Here is a 24,200-nt window from a genome sequence, read left to right as displayed (position 1 = left end):
ATATTATTTCCATTGAAGTAGATATTATGTCATGATCTTATTGGCATCACTGAGCTGTCGTTACTGCATCCAGGTAAGCAGAAAGAGTTATTCACTCATGCCAAAGACTTCATCGAGGAGGAAGCTGAGTAAGATCATTATCACTTGTTTATATGATTTTTCATGTTGTCAAACAAGATATTTGATTTTGCTGTGTTCATTCTAAATGGAATTGAGGCTAGAGGAGATAGACATAACAAAAATTACAATCAATTGACTTCTTTCAGTTTGGTTCTTCTCAGGGTATCTTCAGAAGTAGAAGTATTTGATGACGAAGAGGATGATCGGGACAACAGTTCCTATGATGATAGTTTCATAGATGATAGAATAAATCCTACAGCAGGAAGTACTCAAGCAGCTGTTGGAGTCGATATGATGGCAATTTACAGGTCAGAAAAGATAGGGGACTATTGATCTTGTCCTTTTCTTTTCAGTCAACTGTCTCTTGTATGATTGTTACTAAGGAATTGATATATGTTTCGACTAAAAGTTGAAGTAAACATAACCTACCTTGTAAGAGAAAGCAGATTATCGGAGCATGACTGGTGTAACATGTAATTTCTTTATAGAAAATATTCAAAAAAAAATCCGGGAGGCAAAAGGAGCTGAAATGGTGTTGTTTGATCGCAAAACTGAGAAAGTGACATCATGTGCAATTGTGCATGATTGATGAAAGTAGCAGAAAAGGTACAGGTAGATATATTTTGATTTCTATTTGGTATGTTGTCTCGCTGCGAAATATTAGATGAGCTAAAAGAACAAAGGGCAGGCCAAAGATTACCTGGGGATAAGACAATAGATATGGCTTTAAACAGTGTTGAATGGCAAGATAGGATTCATGTAACCAACCCTATTTATTTGGGGGAAAGCTTAGTTGAGTTAAGTATCACTGTGAAATCTGAATTTTGCATGACCAAGTAGTTAGATGATATACCTGAACTGGGAGTAAACCATAAACTTTTATCCAAAACTACAAGAGCATGAATGGTTAGAAATGAAGAAACTCTTTTGCGTCAGAGTGTGATGAGATTAACTTTTTAGAATGTCTGATGATATATACCTGAACTTGGGTATTCTCTTCAAGATGTTTACATGCACAGAGGCTGCTAATGGTTCTTTGAAGAATTGGGAACAAATCGTTGAACAATTTTATATTTACAAGGATAATTTGATATCTTGGAAAAAGAAACCGCCATTTTAAAACACAGGTACAGAAGGTAAGGACTGAGAGTCACATTAACAATTAATGGTAAATTTATTAGAATACAAAGGTGTGGATCGTAAAGCAATGCTTTTGCTGTGGTTTCCTAGTCCCAGTGTTACTGTCCATGTTATATGTATATACATTATGAATGCTTCGAATTCGAGATTCATTAAAATGGATAACTATGGTCACTAATTGAACCCAATTTTTGCAAGATGAATTTCTAAAGCATAACTCATTTAGGGTGAGTGTCTTCATCATAAAGCCTACACATAAGCCATGTGCTCACAATTGAGTGGTTGCCATATTTTGAGTCAGAGTTGAACCCTAGTTCTTAAATGCCCTATTTGGTCAGAATTTGGCTATTCGAGGTGATACTTGATGGAGGCCTGTAAAGGTTTGGGGAATATTATGGGTGCTAATCAAGATGCATTTGTGGCAAAGGATCTCATTAGTGATCACTGAATTGAATGCATTGATTCGTGGATTAGAGAAGTTGAGAAAGGTTGAAATGCAAGATTGATTTGGAGTGGCTCTACAACAATGGATTTTCATGGTAGGGAGGCCAAGGCAACTTGCTGTCTTTGTTGCTATTTATGTGGATTTGGTAAGGGTCGTGAGCTGTCAGTGATAGGTTTTGAAGGTATCGGCATGGAGAGCTAGTAAAGCCAGTGGGTATTGTACTGCAGGCATGGTATCAAATCCCACAATCACTTCCTAACCCAAATTTTAAGGACGGAAGAGCTTGTTAAGTTGTGCTGAGATGTGACTTGCCAAATCTGCATACTTGCTATTATCCATTTCTGTTGTGATACCCAGTAATGTGAAAGTAAAATATCTATAACCTATAACGTAATTCTAAGTATATATACTAAAAGTAGTAAACAATAAAATATTTAGACGTCTTGATTGTTCTGACATGCAAACACTGAAATATTGGTAGATATTGTCGAGAATTTGTCTTAGATCTCTACAAAGTCTTTCTACGAGCCAAATGTTACACAGGACTGACATTTGAATGTCTAGTTGTGACCATCATAACATATATTAATAATTGAGCCAAGATTTCTAAATGGATGCTTTTAGGAATGTGTTTGCCGTAACTCATATACTGCTGGTTTGACTAAAATTCAATTTCCTGTATTAAATCCAATTGCCAATCAATCTGTGGATTCTTCCTTCCTAAGCCTACTGAATTTCCTTTATAATATAACATATTCTTTCTTCAGGTCAATGAAGACCATATGGAGATTTTTCCCTCTTAAACTTCTACCAATTGCTTAAGAAGATACCTCAATGCTTAATCTCTGTTTCATGGAGTTGGATTAGTTTTGATTCTCTGTTTTTTTTTTTTTTAAAAAAAATCTTTTGGGCTTTATCATTCTCTTCAGAAGGTGTCAGGTACTTCTACTATTGTAGCATAGTGGTCGTACTCTTGAGAAGGCCCTCTTTAATTATCCATTTTACAATTTAACTAAGATTATGACTTACCAGATATTTCTGTAGAAGTTCTGAGTGGTTCTTGGTCTTGTATTATCCCAAGATACATGCAGCTTAATGCTACTGTACTAGTATAGTAATCCTGACACTGCTACAGATCATTTTCCTTCAATTTCTCACTTCGTGCAATTACTTGATGGTCTTTTTAACTTTTTAATAAATAGAATTACTTTATACTTGTTGCTTGTTTTATTCTGATTTGTGCTGTATCTGATAATTGAACTAACAAATCCTAATGAACAGGCGTTCTTTGCTCAGCCAATCTCCAAGAGAGAATCAGCTAAACTGTTTGACCAACTTTAGTCCTGATTCATTGCAATCTCCCAGAGCGGCTGAATCTGGAAGTTGTTCTTCGGGAAAGGTCAAATATTCGCTGCAGACTCCTCAAACTGGCTTGCATTCTGGAAATCTGTCGGATGGGAGCAATTCTGTTTCTTATCAGATGGGCTTAGAGAAGAATTCCTTAGGGATTGTGCCTGGTGAAACAGACAGCATGCAAAGAGAAGAAGAAAGCAAGATTGAGAGGAGAAAACGAAAACTAAGTTTTATCCAAGTTGGTTCTGTTACTAAAAGTTGCTTACAGCAAGAAGGATTGTTTCAGTCATTGGCCACTGGCACTACATCTCTTGATGTTCAAGCTGCAAGAGATGATACAAACGGAGATACCTTTGATGATGATCAATTTTATGAGGGTCTTGATTTTGATGCAATGGAGGCACAGGCCGCCGAACTTCTGCAGTTAAAGCCAGAGGTTCCATCACAGGGAAGACAAATGGTTAATCTCAATCCTTGCATTGAGGAAGGTCACAGTCTGAATTCTCCATCATTTGATCTTGGAATATGATGATTGTGATATGAATAGAGCTCATGCTGCTGAAGCACGGCAAGGATTGACTAGGGTACGCCATTTTGAACTTGTAAATGAAGTGTCGGGGTATCATAACATAATTATTTAGAGTACTGCGATCTTAAGAACCTCTGAAAAGATTGGTGCTGCATATTGTCAAGAAAGGACTCACATCAAATGATAGTTGGCAAGATCAATAATCCATGCAGTTCAATGAAGTGATGGGATGAGCTTCTTAGTGGTGCAATATTGTATTTATAGTATATAATGGATGGCAGTGTGGCACAATTGAGAAATATAAATGTTGGTGAACCCAATTTCTGCACTGTATATGTAATTCACAGCATCAATTGTATCCTGTCAGCAAAGATGTCATTCTATAAAGTTATAGAAACAGCAAATTGTAAAGAAAGTTTTGATTGGTCAATTGGGCCAGACTTTTTGTATAGTTGGACTTTGTACAGTTTGCATCAGAAATTATGTTTTATACTTTTGTGTATGCATTCCTTCCAGTGTTAAGAGAGAAAAGAACTGAAAACCAAGGGTCCAGCTGAGTGTCACGGAGTGGAGTGGACAGAATCTAATGTTACTTAAGTTGCATTATCTATACTTTTTGGTGGCTTTATCTCGACCCTTAATGAAGGATATTTTGCGGTGGATCATGATCTGGGTCTTTCATCAATTTGTCTTCATTAAACATGATGTGGGACAAGATCATGGATCTTACTTGAAGAAATATGATTTGGATCCTGATCAAAAAAAATTTTAAGGACAAAACCATTGTAGTGGGACATTTCAAGGGTATTTATGCTCATTATGCACAAATTTTTTGTTGCTCAAAAAATTATGAAATTCATAGTTTGAAAGATCTCTCAAAATAGAGTCCATCAATGAAAACTTTATTTTTAAAATTCTCAAAGAAAGTTGTTAGTTTATATACAAAAGTGGTGAACTGAAGTTGGTTTGACCTTGGTTCAGTGAACCAGCACAACCAAACCTATTGTTCCAATTCTAGAATGGGAAACCAAGATTTCAATTTGTTCACTAAAACAAACATATGAAATATTTGTCCTAGACTTTTATGGTCCAACCAAAAGTGGTGACCTGACATTTGTTTGGCCTTGATTTAGTAAACCAATACAACCAAACATATTGATCCAACTCTGGACTGGGGAACCAAGATTCGAGCTTACTTGTTTATTGAATTGGACACTTGGACAGCTGTCTTGGACACTTATGCTCCAACCAAAAGTGGTGAACCACCATTGGTTTTCAATGAAACATGATAAAATAGAAAAATGTTAAACACTTGTCCCAAGACAATTTTTTGGTCCAACCGTATATCTTGAATTGGCTCCAATTTAGCCTTGATTCAATGAAACACCACAAGGTCGATGTATGTAGGATAGGATTGCCTCCCACATAAGTTTTCTTGGATAACAAAATAACTCATCAGACAAGGTGAATCCATAAAGAATATCGTACTCTTATACAAGAAAAGTTGTAGCACCTTTCCTTCTTCCCTTGATAGATGGAACATTGTCATACTGCAACCCTACTAACACCCTTCTCCTACTTCCCTTATGTGTATAAAACAAGAAGAAGAAGCAAAATGATAGGAAAAATATCCTCTACAGTTCAGACTTGAGAGATCGACATGTGGAAGATGCTTCATCCAAACTTCGGTTGTTGTTGTGAGACCTACCATGTATGGCAGTACTTCAGGTGTGAGAGAAACTAGGAGCCAACTCATAACTAATTGATCTTTCCACATACAATCAACATGAGCTGGATTGACAACAAGAATCGGTGGAGAGGTTGTCGAGGGATCAGTGGTTGTAGAGGGAGCAGTGATTGTAGAGCCATCAGATGTTGGAGTTGTAGACTCCTCCAGAAGAATGTAAGCTAGTGGAGCTGACTTGGTCCCATCGACGAAATCTAGCAGATCATAGCTGCACAATTAAGGGAAAAACTGAGTGCTAATTGGTGGCCCGTTAGTTTAGCCTGAACCAAGCCGAAACGAATTGTGCTCTAACCCTTAAACCGAAGCCGAACCGATAAGACCTCGGTTTGGTTTGGATAGGGCTCGATCGGGTCAAACTTGATCGGTCATACCGGTTCAATTTAGGTTTTGACACCCTTAACCATAAGCATCACTTCAACATCCAACAAAAGCAAAATTCAATTCCTCATGCATTTATGACATAATGTAAGATACAAGTTTAAATTCTCAAGTCAAAATTGGTACATCTTGATAAAAGATACAAGCGCTTAAACTTTGTTTTGATATAGATTATAATTCTTTCAAAAGAGAATGGGTTCTCTGAAAATGAGATGTGGATAATAACTACATACATGGATTTGTTTAATTCATTTTCTTGAGAGAAAAAATTATTAAAAAAAAAATCAAATGGGAGTGGGTTTTTCTTACATCTTATGTTCAGAGAGACTTTTCCTTTCTCAAAATTATCAATTTAAAGTTGTTTAACTTATGGGTCTGGCCAAACATGATTTTTAAGAAATTAGAATATTTTTTTAGAATTTATAAAGGTTTGTCATGTCTCATGTTGGAAATTTTGTTATCTCAAAAGGATCACATAAGGCTTATGTATTTGTGAGCCCTATGTCAATACATTGTATTCACAACCATATGGTGGCCTAATTCAATTTTGGAATAATGCACATTATAAATGAAAAAACAAACATTGAAAAATTTTACGGTAATATTTTACATCGTATTTTACCACCTAGAAACAAACATGGGAAAATATTTCAATATGAAAATTTTCACATGTAAAATTTTCTATTAAAGTTTTACATGGAAATTTTTACGTCGAGACAAACGGAGCCATACAAGATAATTATCGATAAATAATTTCAAAGTGATATAGTGCTGGAAATTAGGAATAGGGAAGTGGGAAAGAGCTGTAGCAAAAGACGAAGACATTTTTCACTTGGAGATCGAGTGGTCGTCGGATACCATGTAAAGATATAATTTGAATGTTGTTTGTCTTTCTCATTTGAAGAGGTGAGACATACTTGTATTTATAATTGAGTTTTTTCAATTTCAAACTCAACAAGAGAAGAGTTTGAATTACATAGAAACTCTCCTACCTATAAGGGGTTTGATGTAGTCGTATGTTGAATTCAAAAGGATTTGAATTCAAGACGATTAACATTCAAAATTCAAAACTCAACATTAAAGAGTTGGAATTGGAATTGTATTCCTTAACAGTCTTTAAAGTGAGGAGGATCCAACATCAAAGCACTTAATCCCACATTTCTATTAATTAGTTTGACAAAACATTTCCCACGAGCAAGAGGCCACGAGATATTGGGGAGAGGGGAACATTATTTTTACTTCATTTAATGGATAAAAGTGTGTTCAATCATTTAAGAGACAACGAATGCTATTGTCACCAATGAAATGGTTAAAGATTCTCAGTTTTTCAATCATTTAAATTCAAGTTATGAAACTAAAATTCTGTCTTAACTTCCACAGGTGAAAGAAATATTTACCACACTTTAGTTTAAATTATTTTCTGGGCTTGAAGTACATTTGCCTCACCTATAAGAGAACTTTAGGTTGGTGTTCTTTACAGGGGAGCATGGCCCCAGCGTGTGAATAGGACCAATGTAAACGCATGTGTTAACATTATGGGATGGGATTTCTGCCTTTCATTGAGAATGCGACGATCAATTCACCCTTTCTATGTCTGAACAGGGTGTCTGGGTAAGGCCGTACACTCCCCTATGGAGAACTTTCTTTCTAAAAGTTAACCCTCCCAAAGATCAAAAGTCATAGACGGCTAAGGCCAAGGATTATCAAACTGAAAAGTAAGAAGGCCAAGGGAATCAAGGCAATCATTACGGGCCTCCAAAGTAATCTCTATCTGTGCATGTCATGTGACGTTTGTGCTGTTGTCATGAACCCAACAGATATCGAGTATATATATCTCAGTTTTAAACCATTTTCCAAGCTGTAATACACACACATCTCTCTCTCCATTTTCATTCAATCATGGAGATCTGGTTTATTATCGTCGGCACCCTATGCCTCTGTGCAGCCCTGAAACCTCTCCTCGATTTGCTCTCTCACAGGACAAAACCCAAACACCCACCAGGCCCTTGGACAGTACCTATAATTGGCAACTTCCTATGGCTCCGTAAGAGCTTATTTGATCTTAACCCCATCCTTCGCAACCTCAATGCCAAGTACGGCTCCATCGTCTCTCTCCCAATTGGCTCTCGCCCCAACATTTTCATTAGAAGCCATTCCCTCGCTCATCAGGCACTTGTCCAGAACGGATCCATCTTCGCCGCTCGTCCACCTAGCCAAAACGCGTTTAGCAAGCAGAGAGCCATTAATTCTTCTACTTATGGTCCATTCTGGCGACTCCTCCGCCGGAATCTCACTTCCGAGATACTCCACCCTTCACGGCTGAACAGGTATGAGTCCATATATGCTTTAAGAGTTCCGATCCAACTCAGATTCATGATGGTGCATCTGTATCGTTCTAATCTAAAACTCTTTACAATGTAGAGATTGGATAATGGGTAACTTGGATTAGATGGAAAAAAAAAACCTCTCCAATTCCCTAAAAGTGCAGTTCGTGTGGAGATGTGACATCTAATAGGCACGACATCCAATGATGTCGAGAAGAAAGAAAGAAAACAAAAGAATCAGGTCTCGATCTCTCCACCCCAAACTGCACCGTGGGGTAATTGCAGAGAATTTTAATCCAAAAGGGAAATTTCCTCTTTTACCATTTGGTAGACAAGTAAATGTCTAGGAATCAGAATATTTTGTTCCTATAAATACAGATTCTTGTTCGAATGTTTCAAATTACTCTATTCCTCAGGGGTGTACTAGATGCTTCTGAACCTAAATCAGCCTGACTAAGACAGTGCGTGAACCGTCCTCTATGGGTGGAAGAAAACTGTCTTAACGTCTATGTTGTAGAAGATTCCAAACCCACCACACTTCATGACAAGAAATAAGGAAAGTTTCTCAAAGTGACAATTTTAATTATATACATGCCATTAAACTCAAATACAGTGAAATAGACATTTTTGGTGATTGGGAGTAGTTTTTCTTATCTAGAAGATCTATAATTATCTTTGGACATACAAAATTGTCATATGGCAAATTGGACAGAGCAGAAATTTTGGGAAAAAGATTATTTCCAACTCCAATTCCAACCATTCATTCAACAGTAGAGAGGACGTGGACACGCATCTCATGGTATCTTCCCAACTGTTAAATGGATGGTTGGAAATGAATTGAACGTCCAAGTAGTTGAAGAGGATTCGGATCCAAAATTTTGTGGATAATTAGACCCCAAGATCTTTTTTTTATTTTATTTTTTACTTTTTTGAATTGGGAACTTTTATATTTTACTTTCTAGGGGGGGGAATAGGGAGGACCAGTCAAGAGACTCGAACTCGAGACCTCCTGGTAAGCATGAGCATGAAGCGCACCACGGCTCACCAACTGCACTAGGTAGCTGTTAGTCCCAAGGTCTTTTTATTCCATGTCAATTTTTGCCTAAAACGGAGTTGACTAAGTGACAAGATAAGGCTTTGAAAATTCATTAAAATATGAGAATTCTCTTAAGAAAAAAAGACAGCTAAAAATACGAAGGAATCGATCAAAATATGCAAAAGAATTGGTGGGACTAAACTAAAAATACTTTTGCCTATAAAATCTGATCGAGTTTTCCCACGACCACGGTTAAGGGAGTGATGGATTCGGATTTTGTCCATAGGATACAAGAACAGTGAGGGTATTATTGATAATTCATATATAGAGAACAGACATTGATGGCTGTATTTTTTTAGCAGCATGGGTGCATGAAAACTCTCTCCTAATTTTTATGGGAGAGTGTTCTTTAAGTGGGATCACGCGCAGCAGCCAATGAGAGCTCACAAACTGGCACATTTGGGGGCGGAATTTCCGTCATTCATGGGGGCACAATTAATTCCCCCCCCCCCTCATGTGTCTGGGCGTGGCCCCTCCATCCCACGCAGAGAACATTTCTCCAATTTTTATTAACACCATTTTCAACCACTACCCATGCTTGTTTGAGATTGAAATTTGACCTGTGAAATGGATGTAAGATTCTCTATTACAAGTTAACATAGAAAATCACCAGTAATAGTAAAGTTCTATCTTAAAATTTATCTAACAGCCTCTCTATCTTATCTTCTTCAGCTACAGCAGCGCGCGCAAGAGGGTCTTGAAGACACTAATCAGCAATCTAAAAGAGCAATCTGAATCAGGCAAACCCATTCAAGTACTCGAGCACCTTCGCTATGCCATGTTTTCCATACTACTTTTCATGTCTTTGGGTCAAGAATTGGATGAGAAGGTTATCCAAGAAGCCATACAAGTTCAGAGATTACTCATTTCCAGTATCAATAGATATAGAATACTAACCTTCATGCCAAAGCTGGGGAAGATCATATTTCAGAAGCTGTGGAAGGAACTGATTCATCTGCGAACGTATCACACAAATTTTTTTAACTCCTTGATAAGAGCACGGAAAGAAGGAAATGAGAAACAGGTTGCCTCATATGTTGATACACTGTTCAAGCTTTGGATCCCAGAAGAAGGGAGAAATTTCAATGAGGAAGAGATCAGAGCTCTATGCTCTGAGTTTATCAATGCCGGCACCGACACAACAGCGACGGTAATGGAGTGGATCATGGCCAACTTGGTGAAGCATCAAGATATCCAAGAAAAGCTATTTTCTGAAATCAAAGGAGTGGTGGGACTAGAAGAAGAGATCTCAGAGAAGGATTTGAAAAAGATGCCATATCTGAAAGCAGTAGTAATGGAGGGTCTGAGGCTTCACCCTCCATTGCACTTTGGGCTACCTCATACAGTGACAGAGGAGTCCTACGTAGACGGCTATGTCATACCCAAGAATGCTTCTGTACATTTCATGATTGCAGAGATGGGGAGAGACCCACAAGTCTGGGAGAATCCAATGGAATTCTGGCCTGAAAGGTTTTTGAGTGATGGAGGAGAAGGATTCGATATAACCGGGAGCAGGGAGATTAAGATGATGCCATTCGGTGCAGGGAGGAGGATTTGCCCTGGATTAAACCTTGCATTGCTTCATCTAGAGTATTTCGTAGCTAATATGGTGAAAGAATTCAAATGGGTGGCTGTTGATGGAGAAGAAGTTGACTTGTCAGAGAAGCAAGAGGTAGCAGTAATGATGAAAACTCCACTACGGGCCCACATCTCTCCAAGGAGGATCCTAGACTAGATGGTGCAGGTGCACTACATTAGATTGACCCAAACCCGATTGGGAACCCAAATCGAAAACCGGGTCCAAATATTGGTTTTAGTCCTGTAGATATTTAAGATTTTATTATTTATTTTATTGGGATAATTATGTAAAGAGATCTTTAATTTGGGTAGGATACGCAGACATAGTTTTAGCAAGTTTTAAATTGTCAAGGGTTCTAGTATAGTTGTTTCCTTATTGAACTCTATTTCTTTTATTATTTATATGCTTATAACCAATGTATTGAGTAGATTGAATATGATATAATTGAGTTGTGGTTTGAAGTCAGTGTGGTTGTGCATGTGTAAACCCCCCCCCCCCCCCTTCTCATGCGATTTACTCTCCTCTCCTGCAACTTTGAGACCCGTCTCAGATTTCTTCCCACTCCCTACCGGCCTTCCACTAGATGTAGGGGATGTCAATCCCTTAATTCGAGCTGAATCGGGTTATTACAGTTTCTCTTATCGGTTTGTTATCGGGTCAGTTTGGTTCAAGTCCAATTTGGGTTTGACTTGACATTGTATGTATACATATCCACTCTGAACAGATTATGATAATCTTCAATACCTGAAATAATCTGATTGTCAAAAAAAAAAATGTAGAAAATATGCCCAAAAATCCACCAAGTTGCAAGTGATGATATCCAATAGTACAGCAAATTTCTGATAAGAGTAGGCAAAGAAACCAGGTTAGAACAAATAAAGAGTTTCTACTAAGCCTGTAACAATGATCTGGGATAAAGGAATTGGACAATTTCTTACAGAACTTCCAAATGTAATTACAAGCAACAATGTTGCAACACCAGGCCACAGCAATAGCATTCACATTTCACTGCCATACTTGTCAGGTAACACCATCACAGGCATCCCAATGCACATAATGATACATTTTAAGAATAAAAGCTGAGGTTCTAAGATTCACAAGATCATGTACACATCAATGGGACTCCATTACATTAGTGCATCTGAGGAAGTTAAAGGGTCACAAATGATACCAATAAAAACAATCCAAAACCGGCTCTATTTGTGAAAGAGCACACTTTTTACATGCTAAAAGAAGTCGAAGTGGTGCATAGACTAGTCAGATACAACTACCTTAAAAAGAAGGGCAAGGAATAGGGCGCCTAGGTGGATAAGAACGAAGACATGGCTCGTCTAAAATCCAGAGATTTTAGGGCAGACTCTGGAAAATGTCTACCATCAGGTACCCAGAGTCCACCTTTATGAGGCAGCAGCATATGTTGGTTTGAATTCATTGGTACCTCACTAGGTTTTGCAGATGGAACTTCCTTCTTTTTCTTCACAAACTCAAAGAACTCCGCAACCTGGCGAGCATACCTACACAAACGTAACATGCCACATTCAGCAAATGCATAGTCTGCAATTAGACCCAAGCAAGACAACAGATGCACTAAACATGGAATGAGAAAAACATACACAAAATCCCAAATCTGATTACATACAGGAAGAAAGAAAGAGAGTGAAAGTGGCAGAAACTTGACTATTACATTAATATCTGAATATGCAGATTGATGCTTCAATCAATGTTTTGGTAGCAGATGGATACTCAATGGGCATCCCCGTCTCAATTAGATTTGCAGCACATGTGTAAAAGGATCAGATGCCAATGCAACAACTATGTTGACAACCAAGTGAAATAGCCAGCTTAGGTTCTTTTTCCTACAAACTATCATATCTTTACTTTCCGTCTTCCTATGTGAACTAGCCAACTTAGGCCCCCCTCTCACATCTTCTTGAAGATGGAAACCTTTTGGCAGGGGGGCGACTTAAAGGGAAAAAGTCACCTTTCAGTTTCTTCCCTCCTTCCCCTTGATTTGGTGGAGAGTTGTGGAACTAGTCAACCAGCCAGATGCTTAAGTCTGTCTTGCTTGACATATCCTCTGTCTTCATTTACCCGATGGTGAATGCTGCAAGTGAAAGACAGTAAGAAGCCTTGGAGGATATCAATCTTGAAGAATCTGGTGGTGGTGGTGATGATGATGATGATGAAAGGTTTCACTTTGTTTCTGTTGGTTCAAAATCTTCCAGGGTTTTAACTGGTCTGGGGTTCTTCTGGGCCGGTCTTCAAGCTCATTGAACAGAACAAATTGACTGGAGGCCAAGTCCCAAGAAGATGTAGAGGATGGTTATTTGTTTATTGTTAAAATGTCTTACAGCCCAAGGACCATATTCCTTCAACTGTATCAGCTTGGAGAAGAAAGGTAGATATTTTATGGAGCCTAAACATTCTGCAGTCCTATTTCTGCTCTGCGTGAGAAAATGTTCAAACAATCCTTCTTCCAACCTGTAATTTTTGGATTAGGAGATGGAAAAAAACATTCATCTGCACAATTTATTCATTAGTGCAAAGCAACTTTGTGCAGAATACTAAGTCAAATGAATGTATCAATACCCAGATCAAAAGAACGGTTGAAAAGCCAGGTTTCAAAATGCCCAACCTGCCCATTATGAGAGGTTTTCTAAGTTTGTCATTGATGTTCACCAGAATAATTTTATTTGAAAGAAATGAAAAGAGACTTGGAAATTGAAGCGATGGTGATGTAGATCGAAGCATGAAGAAGAAAGGACCAAAACACAGTTCACATTACTGTTCATGGAACACTGTTCACATTTACGTGGACAGTGGTGTGGGCTTATATGGACAGCTTGCATGGAGGTTTTGTTTGAGTATTTGTTACTTGCAGGAAGACTCTTAGAAGATCTTGTGGGACACAAAGCCAGCTTGTGCTGAAAGAAAGATAGAGCAAAGATCTTTTGAAGTTTGCTTTTTTAGTTAGTTTCTATTTCTAAGTTTAGAAGTTTCTATTTTACTGTTACTTTAGATTTTATTTGTCTTGGCTTTTTGCACAAGTCTCAATATTGCTTTGTAAGAGACTTCCTATTTTGCTTTATTTCCTTTCTTCTAATAGCTATCACTATATATGTAATGGGCGATTGAGAGTCCAACTGAACAATTTGAATGAAAGAAAAAAAGAGTTGTTTTACAACCATGTTCTTGTGAAAAACTGTTGCTCTGGGAGAGAGTGGTGAGAGGCCATTGGTGAGAGACCCATCCCTATCCTTTCTTTCCTTCTTCTCTATTTTCTGTCCACTCTTTTGTTCTATTTTACTGGTCTATGATTCAACCTATTCCTGAGAAGCATTCAAAGGCCTGTTGCTACCTCCAAAAGTACTGTTGTACAGCCTATTAATCCTAACTGCAGCATAGGTTAACGATATTTCCAAAAAAAAAAAAACCCCCTCTAGCCAAACCCTTTTTTATATGGATTCCAGAACCTTATATTTTCAAGGTTATGCTACAGCGTCTCCTGTAAGCATCGCACTACACTTTGACCAGTGTGTAGTGAATAGTGAGCAAGGGTTAGCTATGGCGTCTCCTGTACGCAACGCACCGCATTAGTGCCTGGATGCAGCGACAAGTAGGAAAGGCAACAAGGGTTCTCACACCATGGACGAGTGCAGGTAACGAAGCTAGTCCATAAGTGTAGGTTTAGATTAGCATCTTGGAACATAGGATCTCTAACAGGTAAGAGTCTAGAATTGATAGATGTTATGAGGATAAGCAGAATTACCAGAGCTTGTAAATCAACTAATATATCAGGTTGCAAATCAAATAGCCAAGAAAATAAAAGAAAGTTGTTATAATCTTACTGTCTCTTGGCTTCGATGTCTTTGCTGAAATCAATGTTCGGTTCACAGTCCAACACCAAAGCAGGGACCTGTCATAAGCCAAATAACTACTAAGGTATAACCTCAAAAAGAAGTTAGTGGTGAAGATATTGAAAAGATATTGATAAGGACAACCTTTTGAATGCTTGAATGCATGTGATCACCCTCCAAATAGAACACACGATCACTTATAACAGGATGTAAAGAGCTGTCCATGTGGTGGGGTAGCTGACTAACAGATAAGATGCCATGATTGCCACTTTGGAAGGGGAATAGCCAGCTTTCATGTTTTTCATGTAGGCCACGCAGATAATCCAGAGAGACCCCACCCTCCTCGGTTCTCTTGCGAAGCTGCATCCGCTTGTGACATGTGTCAGGGCTCGCTCTAAGATAGATGAATCCATCAGGTATAAGGCCAGGCAGACATGAAACAACTGGATCAAACCATGAATCATAAATGCTGATCTCCATCTCATTCATCCAGTTTGCTTCATGAACAGCACGTACAAATACCTAAATCATGCAATGACAAAGAAAAAGGCCTTAGTTTCCAAACCCTTAAAATAGCAATTATATTTTCCTCAAATATGAGATGAAAAGTTGGACCTATTGAAATCAGAGGGAATATGGCAAAATATAACATGCAATAAGATTATTTTTTAGGTTCAATCAGGATGATGCAGAGTTTAATGCTTACCATCCTATCACTGAATACACTTCTTTCCATCAGCCTAAGGGGTTTGATTCCACCAGCAGATTCTCTTTCCTGCATGACCCTTGTCACAAACACATAATTCTGGAAGGTATAAGCATACCTCTGTGGCTCAGCATAGAAAGCATCCAATATATTGAAGTGATCAGGACCAACATCCTGCCACTTGGATATAGGCTCTGGAACGATCTCAACAAGATCACGTAGCTCAAGGGTTTCATTAGCTATCCTTTGAAGGAAAGTGGTCTTTCCAACGCTAATATTTCCTTCAACACAGAAGGTTAGCCTTTTCTTCTGAGCAAGCACAGAATTTGGGTCTTCTTCCTTTAACTCTTCATCCACACTTTCCTTAATATAACAAGTTATGCTCTCTGCATGGCTTTTGTGAAATATCCCTACAGAACTCTGTAAAAACTCAACCATCTTCTCACTAGACTTTCCAAAAAACTGCAAAAAAGGAATAAATCAAAAGCCTCATTAAGGGTACAATTGGTAACAGGTTCTTGGGTTAATGGAAGCATAAAATTGACAAAAGAAGAGGGAAAAAGCATTCCACAAGCATAAACATGTAAGCCCAAGATACATACATGCACATAATACAGAATGCATAAAAATAACCAAGTGCTGATGATCAATATACCTATATATATATAGTGGGAAAGATTAGCCACCAAATTCCGATTCCTCTCTTACACATAAGACATATACCCTCGCCAACTGAAATTTCCTCCCTCCCCCAAATCAAACCCCTCCTCTAAGTTTGGTGGGTTAGAATTTTCCTGAAAGAAGAACACTTTACCAGTTCACTTCTTCAATAAAGCCTTTCATTTATTTATGCACAGATAGAATCTGGGTAGGCTTCACGTCATAGAAATTCATTCTTGGACCCCATTACTACAATAAATAACAATCTTGAGAGCAGTTTACCATACAAGCTTTTCTGTGTATTTACAATGTTATTCAGCGAGATAGAAGAAACCCATAAAAGGAAGGTTGGATTATTACCTTATCTCTATATAGCTGCTTGAGCTCAGCGACTCCAGCTATACCCTTATCAACCAATTTCCTCAAATTCCGAGGCCCAACTCCAGGAATCGTTAAGAGGTCAGGGTTCCCAGGCAGAGCAGAATCAGAACTAGAACTACCCTTCTGCCTCTTCTGAAAACTTAACGACCGAGACTCACTATTAACCGAAGACGCTTCTTTTACTCCTTCACCAGAGGTACCATCACCGTAAGACCCATCATTCGTAGAGCTTTTAGAACTCTCGGCGACCACCACAGGAAGTCCACCTTCGGTCTTTGTGTGGAACCAAGCAGTCCCTAAAGCCGAACGCCCTTCTTTATAGACAACCCAGGCTCTAGCTGGGGTTCCAGAATCGAGCGAGCAGCGACAAATGCTGGCAGACCTGCTTGAAGCAAAGCGAGCAGCGGCAGTAGCGGAAGCTGAAGTGGGTTTGTTGAGTAGAGAAGCAGCGGGGGAGATACGGAGGTGGAAGGCAGAGGAACTGGGCATTGTGCGTCTCGGCCGGAAAGAGAATTTGTTGCAGAGAGAGGGAGAGAGAGAGTCGCTGTTGTTGTTGTAACTCTTCTTGCGCTTCCCCTTGTCAAGGCCCCAAGGACAAGGGCTTGATGAAATGCAGAGTATGGGGGCTGAAGGGCTTCGACGGAAGAGCTTCTGCATCCCTAAGCATTTCAGAGTTCACTCACACAGACCCTTTCTAGTCTCTCCTGTGTCTTCTGCTGCTGCGGCTGCTCTTGCCTTTGTATTAGCCGTTGACGCTTCTGCTACTAAAAATTGCCATTTTATAATCCTCTGGGCATCTGAATTCGCGGGATTAAGGAAAACAGAGAGCGGGAGTTAAGTCGAGACTTGGGAAGGTTCTTTAATTTTTCTTTTCTTTGCAGAAAGGGTTTGAAATTTGATGGGGAGGGGGACTCCAGGGACGGATGGTTTAGGGTTTAGGAAGAAGAATACCAAATTGCCACTGACGGGGAGATTTTTAGGGTTTATAGTTTATTTTTTATCTTTTATTTTGTAAGGTGGATATGACAAACTGTCAATTTGGGGGGACCAAACGTCCAACTCCCAACTGTGCCAGGCTGCAGGCCAAGTGTAGCCACATAGAGGAACTCTAGACTCAAGGACCGGCTTGGTTTGACTTGGCCTAGGGCTGAATAGAGTCGGTGTGGGCCGCACTTTTTAAAATTCCAGTCTAATCTTGAGTCTCCTTAGTTGTGTTCAGGCTTGGCCCGGCTCTGACTCAGGGCCTAGAAAATCCAATCCTGATCTGCCCTCAAGGTCGGGCCGGGTTGATCTTGATTGGCTCTAATCATAGAGTAGGGGAAAAGAGAGATGTATGAACGAGACTAAGTTGGGATGGGTCAGAGATAAAATTATCAATTTTACATAAAATAATATTATAATAAAATATATTATCACTTATTATCTTCATATATAATATATTATATAACACAATAAGTGTGATATTTATTTATAATAATATATCAATATATATTTTACAGTATAATTAAAATAGGGTCGGGCCGAGCTCAACCCAAGGTCTCAATCCTGACCTAACCCGATCCTGACTCAAGGCTAAAAATTTTCAATCCGGACCCATCCTTAGGGCCTGTTATTGCACCCCTAATTTGAACCATTGTTATAATAACCTTAGTTTGTGATCTTCATGTTTTTTTCATATTAACAAATGGTGATCGTAAAAGTTTTTCTCCACCCATAGAGGATGATTCACCCATCATCCTAGGGTTCACAAACTCTAATGATGTTTTAGTATTTTTTTCAAAACACCCTCATGATGCCTTCTCCCGCTCATCCAACATCCACAGTGAATGGAATCACATTCACCATGGGTGGAGGAAAACTCAGACTTTCTTTTTTATCCAAAAAAAAAATTATAAAAGATTTATAGACTAAGTAAATCATTTGGATAAGAATAAAGTTTTTCCCCACCCATAGAGGACGGTTTACCCACCATCCTAGGGTTCACAAACCCCTCCTAAGGTTTTTGTATGTTTCAAAATATCCTCGTGATACCTGTCCTCTCCTGCCCCTTGATGAATGAGATCCCATTCACCGTGGGTGAATGGAAACTCAATCCTTTGGATAATATAGCATTGCAAGTATCTACGTTTGGCAAATTGATATTGGAGGTGTTTTGTTTGATAATATTGTATATGATGTATCCCGATTTATAATCTATTAACCATAATCACGAATCGAGATACGGTTAACTTAAGGGTGAATTTTGTGTAAAAAAAATTACAATAAGGTACATAATAAAAATATCATTTTTAATTGGAAAGATATGATTCAATAATCATAATTCAACGTTTGTAAACCTTTGATTTGGTTCATAGCTTTTATTCACTCTAAATCATAGCAAACGAGATGGTAAAGTCTGACCTCATCTTAGAGTTGAACTGTATCATTTTAATTAGAATCTTTTAGAGGCTTTTGATCTAATCTAAGATAGAAATGTATATATATGTTTCTTATAATTTAAAATGTTAATGAATAGCCGTGATTCAAATCAAAGGCTTAAAAAAATGTTGAATCATAATAGTGAAATCAAATTCTTTCGATTAAAATATTGGGAAAAGGAAAGATAACCCGGTTGGGAGCGGTGTGTACCTGTGCCCAAACACAACCTAACACTAAAAGACCGATGCACCCTCCTGGAGAGGCGGAAAGGACCAAGAGTGCCCCCGTCTTTTTACGTTGGACTGTGTTTGGGCACAGGTACATGCCGAGGCACAACACTGATTAACGTTCTTTCTCCCTAAAATATTTTAGAAGCATTTGATGATCTAATCTTAGTTCAGACTGTAGTATAACATATGCCAAAATTTAATGCAAAATGAGCGGTCATGATTTAAATCAAAGGCTCTAGCTCAATTATAATGTGTGATCCATATCCATATCCTTCTAATTAGAATTTTCTTAAAAACGTAGAAGATGTGGTATCAAAAGCCATATGTCAATTTAAGCCTCAATTTTTACCATTTACACTCCGATATAATATCTACCATTTGGATTGTCTGCAATTTGACATGCAAACAAGAGACCTTTAAGAGATGCTTCTGTTTTTTTTTTTTTTAATAGTTAGAGCCCAAGAAGAGTTGAATTCATGACCTCTTAATTGTGAAGTGTTGATCCCTATCAACTGAGCTAATCCATTGGGGGTGATAAGAGATGCTTCTTGTTCAGAGATAATAGATCAAGTTCAATGTGTATTGTATATATCCACCATTTTATTGTCCTAAAAGTCATCGATTAACCTTTTAGGAAACAAAAAAAAAAAAAAAATCCAAGCTTTCCCAACCCTTTAGGAATCTATCTACAATTGTATACCAACAATAAAAACCTAAGGTCACAAGAAGCCAAAAACTCCTAAACCGAGCTTGTCTCAAGTCTCAACATAAACAATGTTTTTGGTGGTTGACCATTAATGATGTATAGCAACCAACGTGTGAGAACATAAACAAAAATATAATAAAAGATTCCTATGACACTTGTAAAAAAGAAAAAAGAAAAATAAATCGAGGAATGATAGAATTCTCCTTTTGGGAAAAGATGTGCATGCAGTGTCATGTGTATCGTTCACATCGTCTCTTCTTGTGATATTTGTTTTTCCTCAATAATCATATGGGTTCTTTGTGTAAGAATGATGTGACATATTTTTTCTTATGCCCATTGACATGATGTGGGAAATGCCATTACACTTTCTCCGTAAGCCTCTAGATCTCATATGGGCGCATTAGTCAATTGGAACGCGCAAACATTAAATTGGGCAAAATTTTTTGCCTTTCTATAGGAATAGTACGATGTTGGGTATATTCTATAATCCTAATATATGTTCTAATATAAGTCTACTTGAATAAAGAATCAAACTATGGTAGGCCCCACTTGATAAAATCCATCTAACATAAAATCCTAGTCTTTCCTATAAATACTAGCTGGAGGCAGCAACCTGTTTATTCCAAACTTGATATGCATGGTGTATTGCTTTAAGCAATCTTGTGCTTAAACCCAAAACCCTAACATGCGGTGCTTTGTAGAATCTTTTTTCTGTTCGGTTCCTAGCCCAGTACGATTGTCCATTTCCTCTCATAGGGAGGCGGAAATGACGACTTAATCTCACTCGAGCAGTGTGTTCGGGCAAGGGGTTAGGTCATCATTTTTGGCCCCCTATGAGAGGAACCGAACTATTATATCGGGCAGAGAACTGGAGAGGATAATGATCTGCATGTACTTTCCATGGGAGCAAGGCGGAACTATGTATAGGCACATGAGCCTTACTGGCCACGCAACCAGATAGTGTTCTTTTTCTTTAATAAATAGGCAAAGGTTCTCTAAGCCGCTAAGGTACTCTATGCCAAAAATGATTTTGTGTTAGGAAAAAGACCCATGCCAACATGGAAGTCTTTTTTATGTGATTAGAAATGGAATCTATAAAGCGTTTCTCTGTGTAAATCAAAGAACCCAACTTTAGTCCTCCATGTGGGTCTTGAAAGGTATTTATTTTTGAGTTTGCCCCATCTTCTCACCTGAAGCTTTCTTAAACTTTTGCAAGCTAATGTACAAGGCTCCCTAGAGTTTGACTTCTATATAGTATGCAAATAAAGTAAGCTTCCTTTTTTTTGATAAAAAAAATGGTCCAATTTTTTATATAAAATAATGGAAATACCCAACTCACTACAACAAAGTCTGATGTAATACTTTTAGGGGCGTTTTCTACTAATGTTGCATAAGTGCTTCTAAAGCATTCCCCTGCCACTACTAATATCGAAATAACTAACTGAAAAAAGATTTTTTTTTAGAGGTAATTTACTATCACCCCTAAAGCTTTTTCTCTTTTCTTTTAGGTGCAGTTTTCTTTCGTCCCTAAAGATTTTTCTCTTATCTTTTAGGGGGGTGGTTGACTATCACTGCACTAGAAGATATTGAATTTTAGTAAGTAGGAAATAGAGCTATCACGAAATTTAGAAAATTTCTCCCTGGAACCCTTCCACAGTCCACTTTTATATGTTTATTTCGTACTTTATCCTTTCTTGTTTTTCCACACATCAATCTTAACATCTTCATCTCTGCTATACAAAGCTTATCAATATGACACTTTTTAACTACCCAACATTTTGGGGGTGGTCATTTCAGGGGGGTTGTACTTGGATGCAGAAGTCACATGATCAAACAACCTTCTTTTTCCCATGATTTTTATTAAATAATAAGAAAAGGACCCAACTTTTACTACACGTGAGTCGTATATGGTTGTGCCTTCAATTGTTGGATGGAATATGGATACATATATGATCATTTAGAAAATCTTTTGCCATAAGAAAATTTGCTAAGTCTTATAATATATGCTATGTATAATATAGTAACAATGGTAAAAGATCGCTGATAGGTTGTGTGGCCCCTACACAAGCATGGATGCAATGAGAATGCACGTAAGGGCATCAATGGGGGGTAGGATGAGATGATCATTTCATATGATCTTGTGTTTGAACACAGGTTGCATGAGGATCTTTTTCCCTGACAACAGTTACCAAAACTATAAGAATGAATAGATATTTCGTAGGCATATTTCTTATTACCACAAGGGTTGTTTTTCCTTTTAAACATAACGATACTTGTATTCCACCATGTGGACAAATGAGTTATTCATTCCAACCATTAGATTAAGGGTGTCAATCGAGCGGTTTTATTTTTTCGATTTAAGTGTGAGTTTCAAGGATTTTTCGGTTTCAGTTCAGTTTGTGCTATCAGTTTCAATTCGGTTCGGTTTGGTTTAAAAACCAGGTATAGATTGTTTTGGGTAGGGATTAAGCAGTGTTTTTAGGGTTTGGGGGTTGGTCATATCGGTTGGACCAATCGGTGGCCCATTAGTTTAGCCCGAATGAGCCAAAACCGAATGGGACTCTAACCCGTAAATCAAATCGAATTGATAAGGCCTTGGTTCAGTTTGGGTCGGTCTCAAACGGGTCATCCAGGATGATTTGACTGATTCTATTTAGGTTTTGACACCCTTTCATTGGATAAAGAAGGCATGGTCTAGATGAGTCAGGTGTCAAATTTCATAATTTAATACAATCAAATACACTCTTTATTATGCATACTATGTATGTTCATGCATGTGTACCACTCTAGACAACATTGCAAATTCTCCCACCTCTGAGTAGGATCAAAACAGTATAGGCTTTATAAAAAACTGAAAAAAAAATGGATGGTTTGGATTTACCTTGTGAAATGTTTTCTTTTGGAGGTGGTACCCAGTGGAGACCTTTATCCCCTGAGGTTCGCTGACCGGTATGATTATACGGTTCCTCTCATAGGAGGGGCTGAAATGACCATTCCACCCCCTGACCGAACACACTGCCCGGGTGGGATCCACCCCCCTTTTATTAAAGGCACTAGGGAACCGTACTGGGCAAGGGAACCGCAGGTGACAAAAATTCTACCCGGAAAAAGAAACCAAAAACAAGTTCCAGGCTCTACACATACATGATCAAGAGAAAGGCAGTCACCTGGAAAAGAGAATCATACAATCAAATGACAACTAAAATTAGGAGAGGCATGGAAGCAAAATAAAGTACACTTGATTATTAATTTGCACCTCCCATCTTAAAGGTTATAAACATATATTATAAAAAAGAGAGACCAAATCAAAAGGGATTTTTGACTTCAACAATCCAAAGCTTAGCATATCGAAGGAATTGTATGTACAAGGATGTTTTAAAAATAATAAATTAGTCATATTCACCCTAACACATGAAAAGAGAATCTCTTAATCCATAGGTTCCAATGATTGAATGGAACTCATGAATAATGTCAAGGCCATTTCGAATTTAATAGACGAGGGAGAATATGATACCCAATACCTAGATTCTCTTTACCAATTTTGAAGAAAATCTTAATCCCTTTCCAATTTATAATAATGGACTAAGTTTCTCTTCATACATGGTGGAAGAGATATTCCTTCATCAATAGCCATCACTTCACTAGAATGGAGTCAAAAATTGAGATGGGTAAACTTTTAGAGATTTTAGTGAATCCCTTTCTACAAGACACGAAAATCTTTTCATCTATAATAGTGTTAACAACAACCATGACAATTTTTCAAGAATTTCGAGGATAGTTGCTAATGCAGCTGACTTGTGACTGGTGCAGTAGAACCCAACTCTCATGAGATTTTGAGTTTGAGATCTCTTGTTCATCATCTACTTTAGGAATCCTCCCGTCCAACACCCGAAAAAAAAAAAGAAGGCCAATATTTGGCGTTTTAAACATGTTTAAAACAAATCCCAATAAGGTAGCATAAGACGCATACTTTCATCTGAGACATGTATAGAGCATAAGATTTCGGATTCCACCCTCACTTGAGAAATAATATTACAAGAGAGAAAAAAAAATAAAAAAATTCTAAAGTAGTTCACGTGTATAGAATATTTACCAATAATGGAACATAAGACTCATACTTTCATCTAGCACATGTCTTAACTAAAATATAACCATATCAAATCAATTGCTTAATGACAATATATGTACTAATGTTGTATGTGATAGTTGTTTTAAACATTAAATGTATGTATTCTGGTAATAATTCATCAATTTATAAGAGTACATTGTCATTTTTTGGTCCCTCTTTTTTAAATCTACACATTTAAAACCCGTATTGTTTGTTTCCCTTTTTTCACCGATTCTCTATTTATTTACTGTACCATTCAAATTTACGCATACCGCAGCTCTTTTGGTTCTCTTGCCATTCTGTTTTTGCTAACTGTGGTCCACCTACCAGTTTTCCTTCCATTATCTTTTGAACTTTGTTTGTTCATGTCCAACAATCAATGTAGTCAATGGAAGACCGAGGAGGCTTTCGCTCCATTATCTG

The 24,200-nt window shown here is 37.9% G+C and overlaps 3 protein-coding genes across 5 annotated transcripts in view; 2 read left to right on the top strand and 1 right to left on the bottom strand.

Annotated features, from left to right (window-relative positions):
* LOC122660856 (DEAD-box ATP-dependent RNA helicase FANCM) overlaps positions 1-19,443 on the top strand; it is a 63,037-nt gene extending 43,594 nt beyond the window's left edge. For 2 of the 3 annotated variants that reach the window (XM_043856107.1, XM_043856109.1), the window contains 3 exons: positions 74-128; positions 282-428; positions 2,987-4,083. In XM_043856107.1, coding sequence (XP_043712042.1) covers positions 74-128; positions 282-428; positions 2,987-3,587 — 803 coding nt within the window. In that variant the 3' untranslated portion in view covers positions 3,588-4,083. Of the gene's footprint in view, positions 1-73; positions 129-281; positions 429-2,986; positions 4,084-12,258; positions 12,264-19,429 lie in introns of those variants that run through there. The other variant, XM_043856108.1, reaches the window with a different exon arrangement.
* Positions 7,587-10,867, top strand: LOC122663278 (cytochrome P450 89A2-like). The gene is made up of 2 exons (XM_043858962.1): positions 7,587-8,039; positions 9,805-10,867. Exons 1-2 carry the CDS (start codon positions 7,612-7,614, stop codon positions 10,865-10,867), a joined length of 1,491 nt encoding a protein of 496 aa, XP_043714897.1. The 5' UTR covers positions 7,587-7,611.
* LOC122660858 lies at positions 12,002-17,285 on the bottom strand. Its single transcript, XM_043856110.1, has 5 exons — positions 16,295-17,285; positions 15,275-15,736; positions 14,713-15,090; positions 14,560-14,627; positions 12,002-12,225 (listed from the first exon to the last, which is right to left on the bottom strand). The coding sequence occupies exons 1-5, from the start codon at positions 16,970-16,972 to the stop codon at positions 12,012-12,014; spliced, it is 1,800 nt and encodes a 599-aa protein (XP_043712045.1). The 5' UTR covers positions 16,973-17,285; the 3' UTR covers positions 12,002-12,011.
* Positions 19,444-24,200: the final 4,757 nt, after the last annotated feature.

Source organism: Telopea speciosissima, chromosome 5 (genome assembly GCF_018873765.1).
Source record: "Telopea speciosissima isolate NSW1024214 ecotype Mountain lineage chromosome 5, Tspe_v1, whole genome shotgun sequence".
Classification (NCBI taxonomy): domain Eukaryota; kingdom Viridiplantae; phylum Streptophyta; class Magnoliopsida; order Proteales; family Proteaceae; genus Telopea; species Telopea speciosissima.
The sequence above is the reverse complement of the archived record's forward strand: the minus strand, read 5'-3'. Positions and strand labels throughout refer to the sequence as shown.

Bases quoted from the DNA above. Each gene is read 5' to 3' on its own strand.
- LOC122663278 (XM_043858962.1), top strand. From the start codon at position 7,612: ATGGAGATCTGGTTTATTATCGTCGGCACCCTATGCCTCTGTGCAGCC. The intron at 8,040-9,804 runs GTATGAGTCCAT...TATCTTCTTCAG, and splicing joins CACCCTTCACGGCTGAACAG to CTACAGCAGCGCGCGCAAGA.
- LOC122660858 (XM_043856110.1), bottom strand. From the start codon at position 16,972: ATGCAGAAGCTCTTCCGTCGAAGCCCTTCAGCCCCCATACTCTGCATT. The intron at 15,091-15,274 runs GTAAGCATTAAA...TGCATGATTTAG, and splicing joins GTGTATTCAGTGATAGGATG to GTATTTGTACGTGCTGTTCA. The intron at 14,628-14,712 runs GTTGTCCTTATC...GGCTTATGACAG, and splicing joins TGCATTCAAGCATTCAAAAG to GTCCCTGCTTTGGTGTTGGA.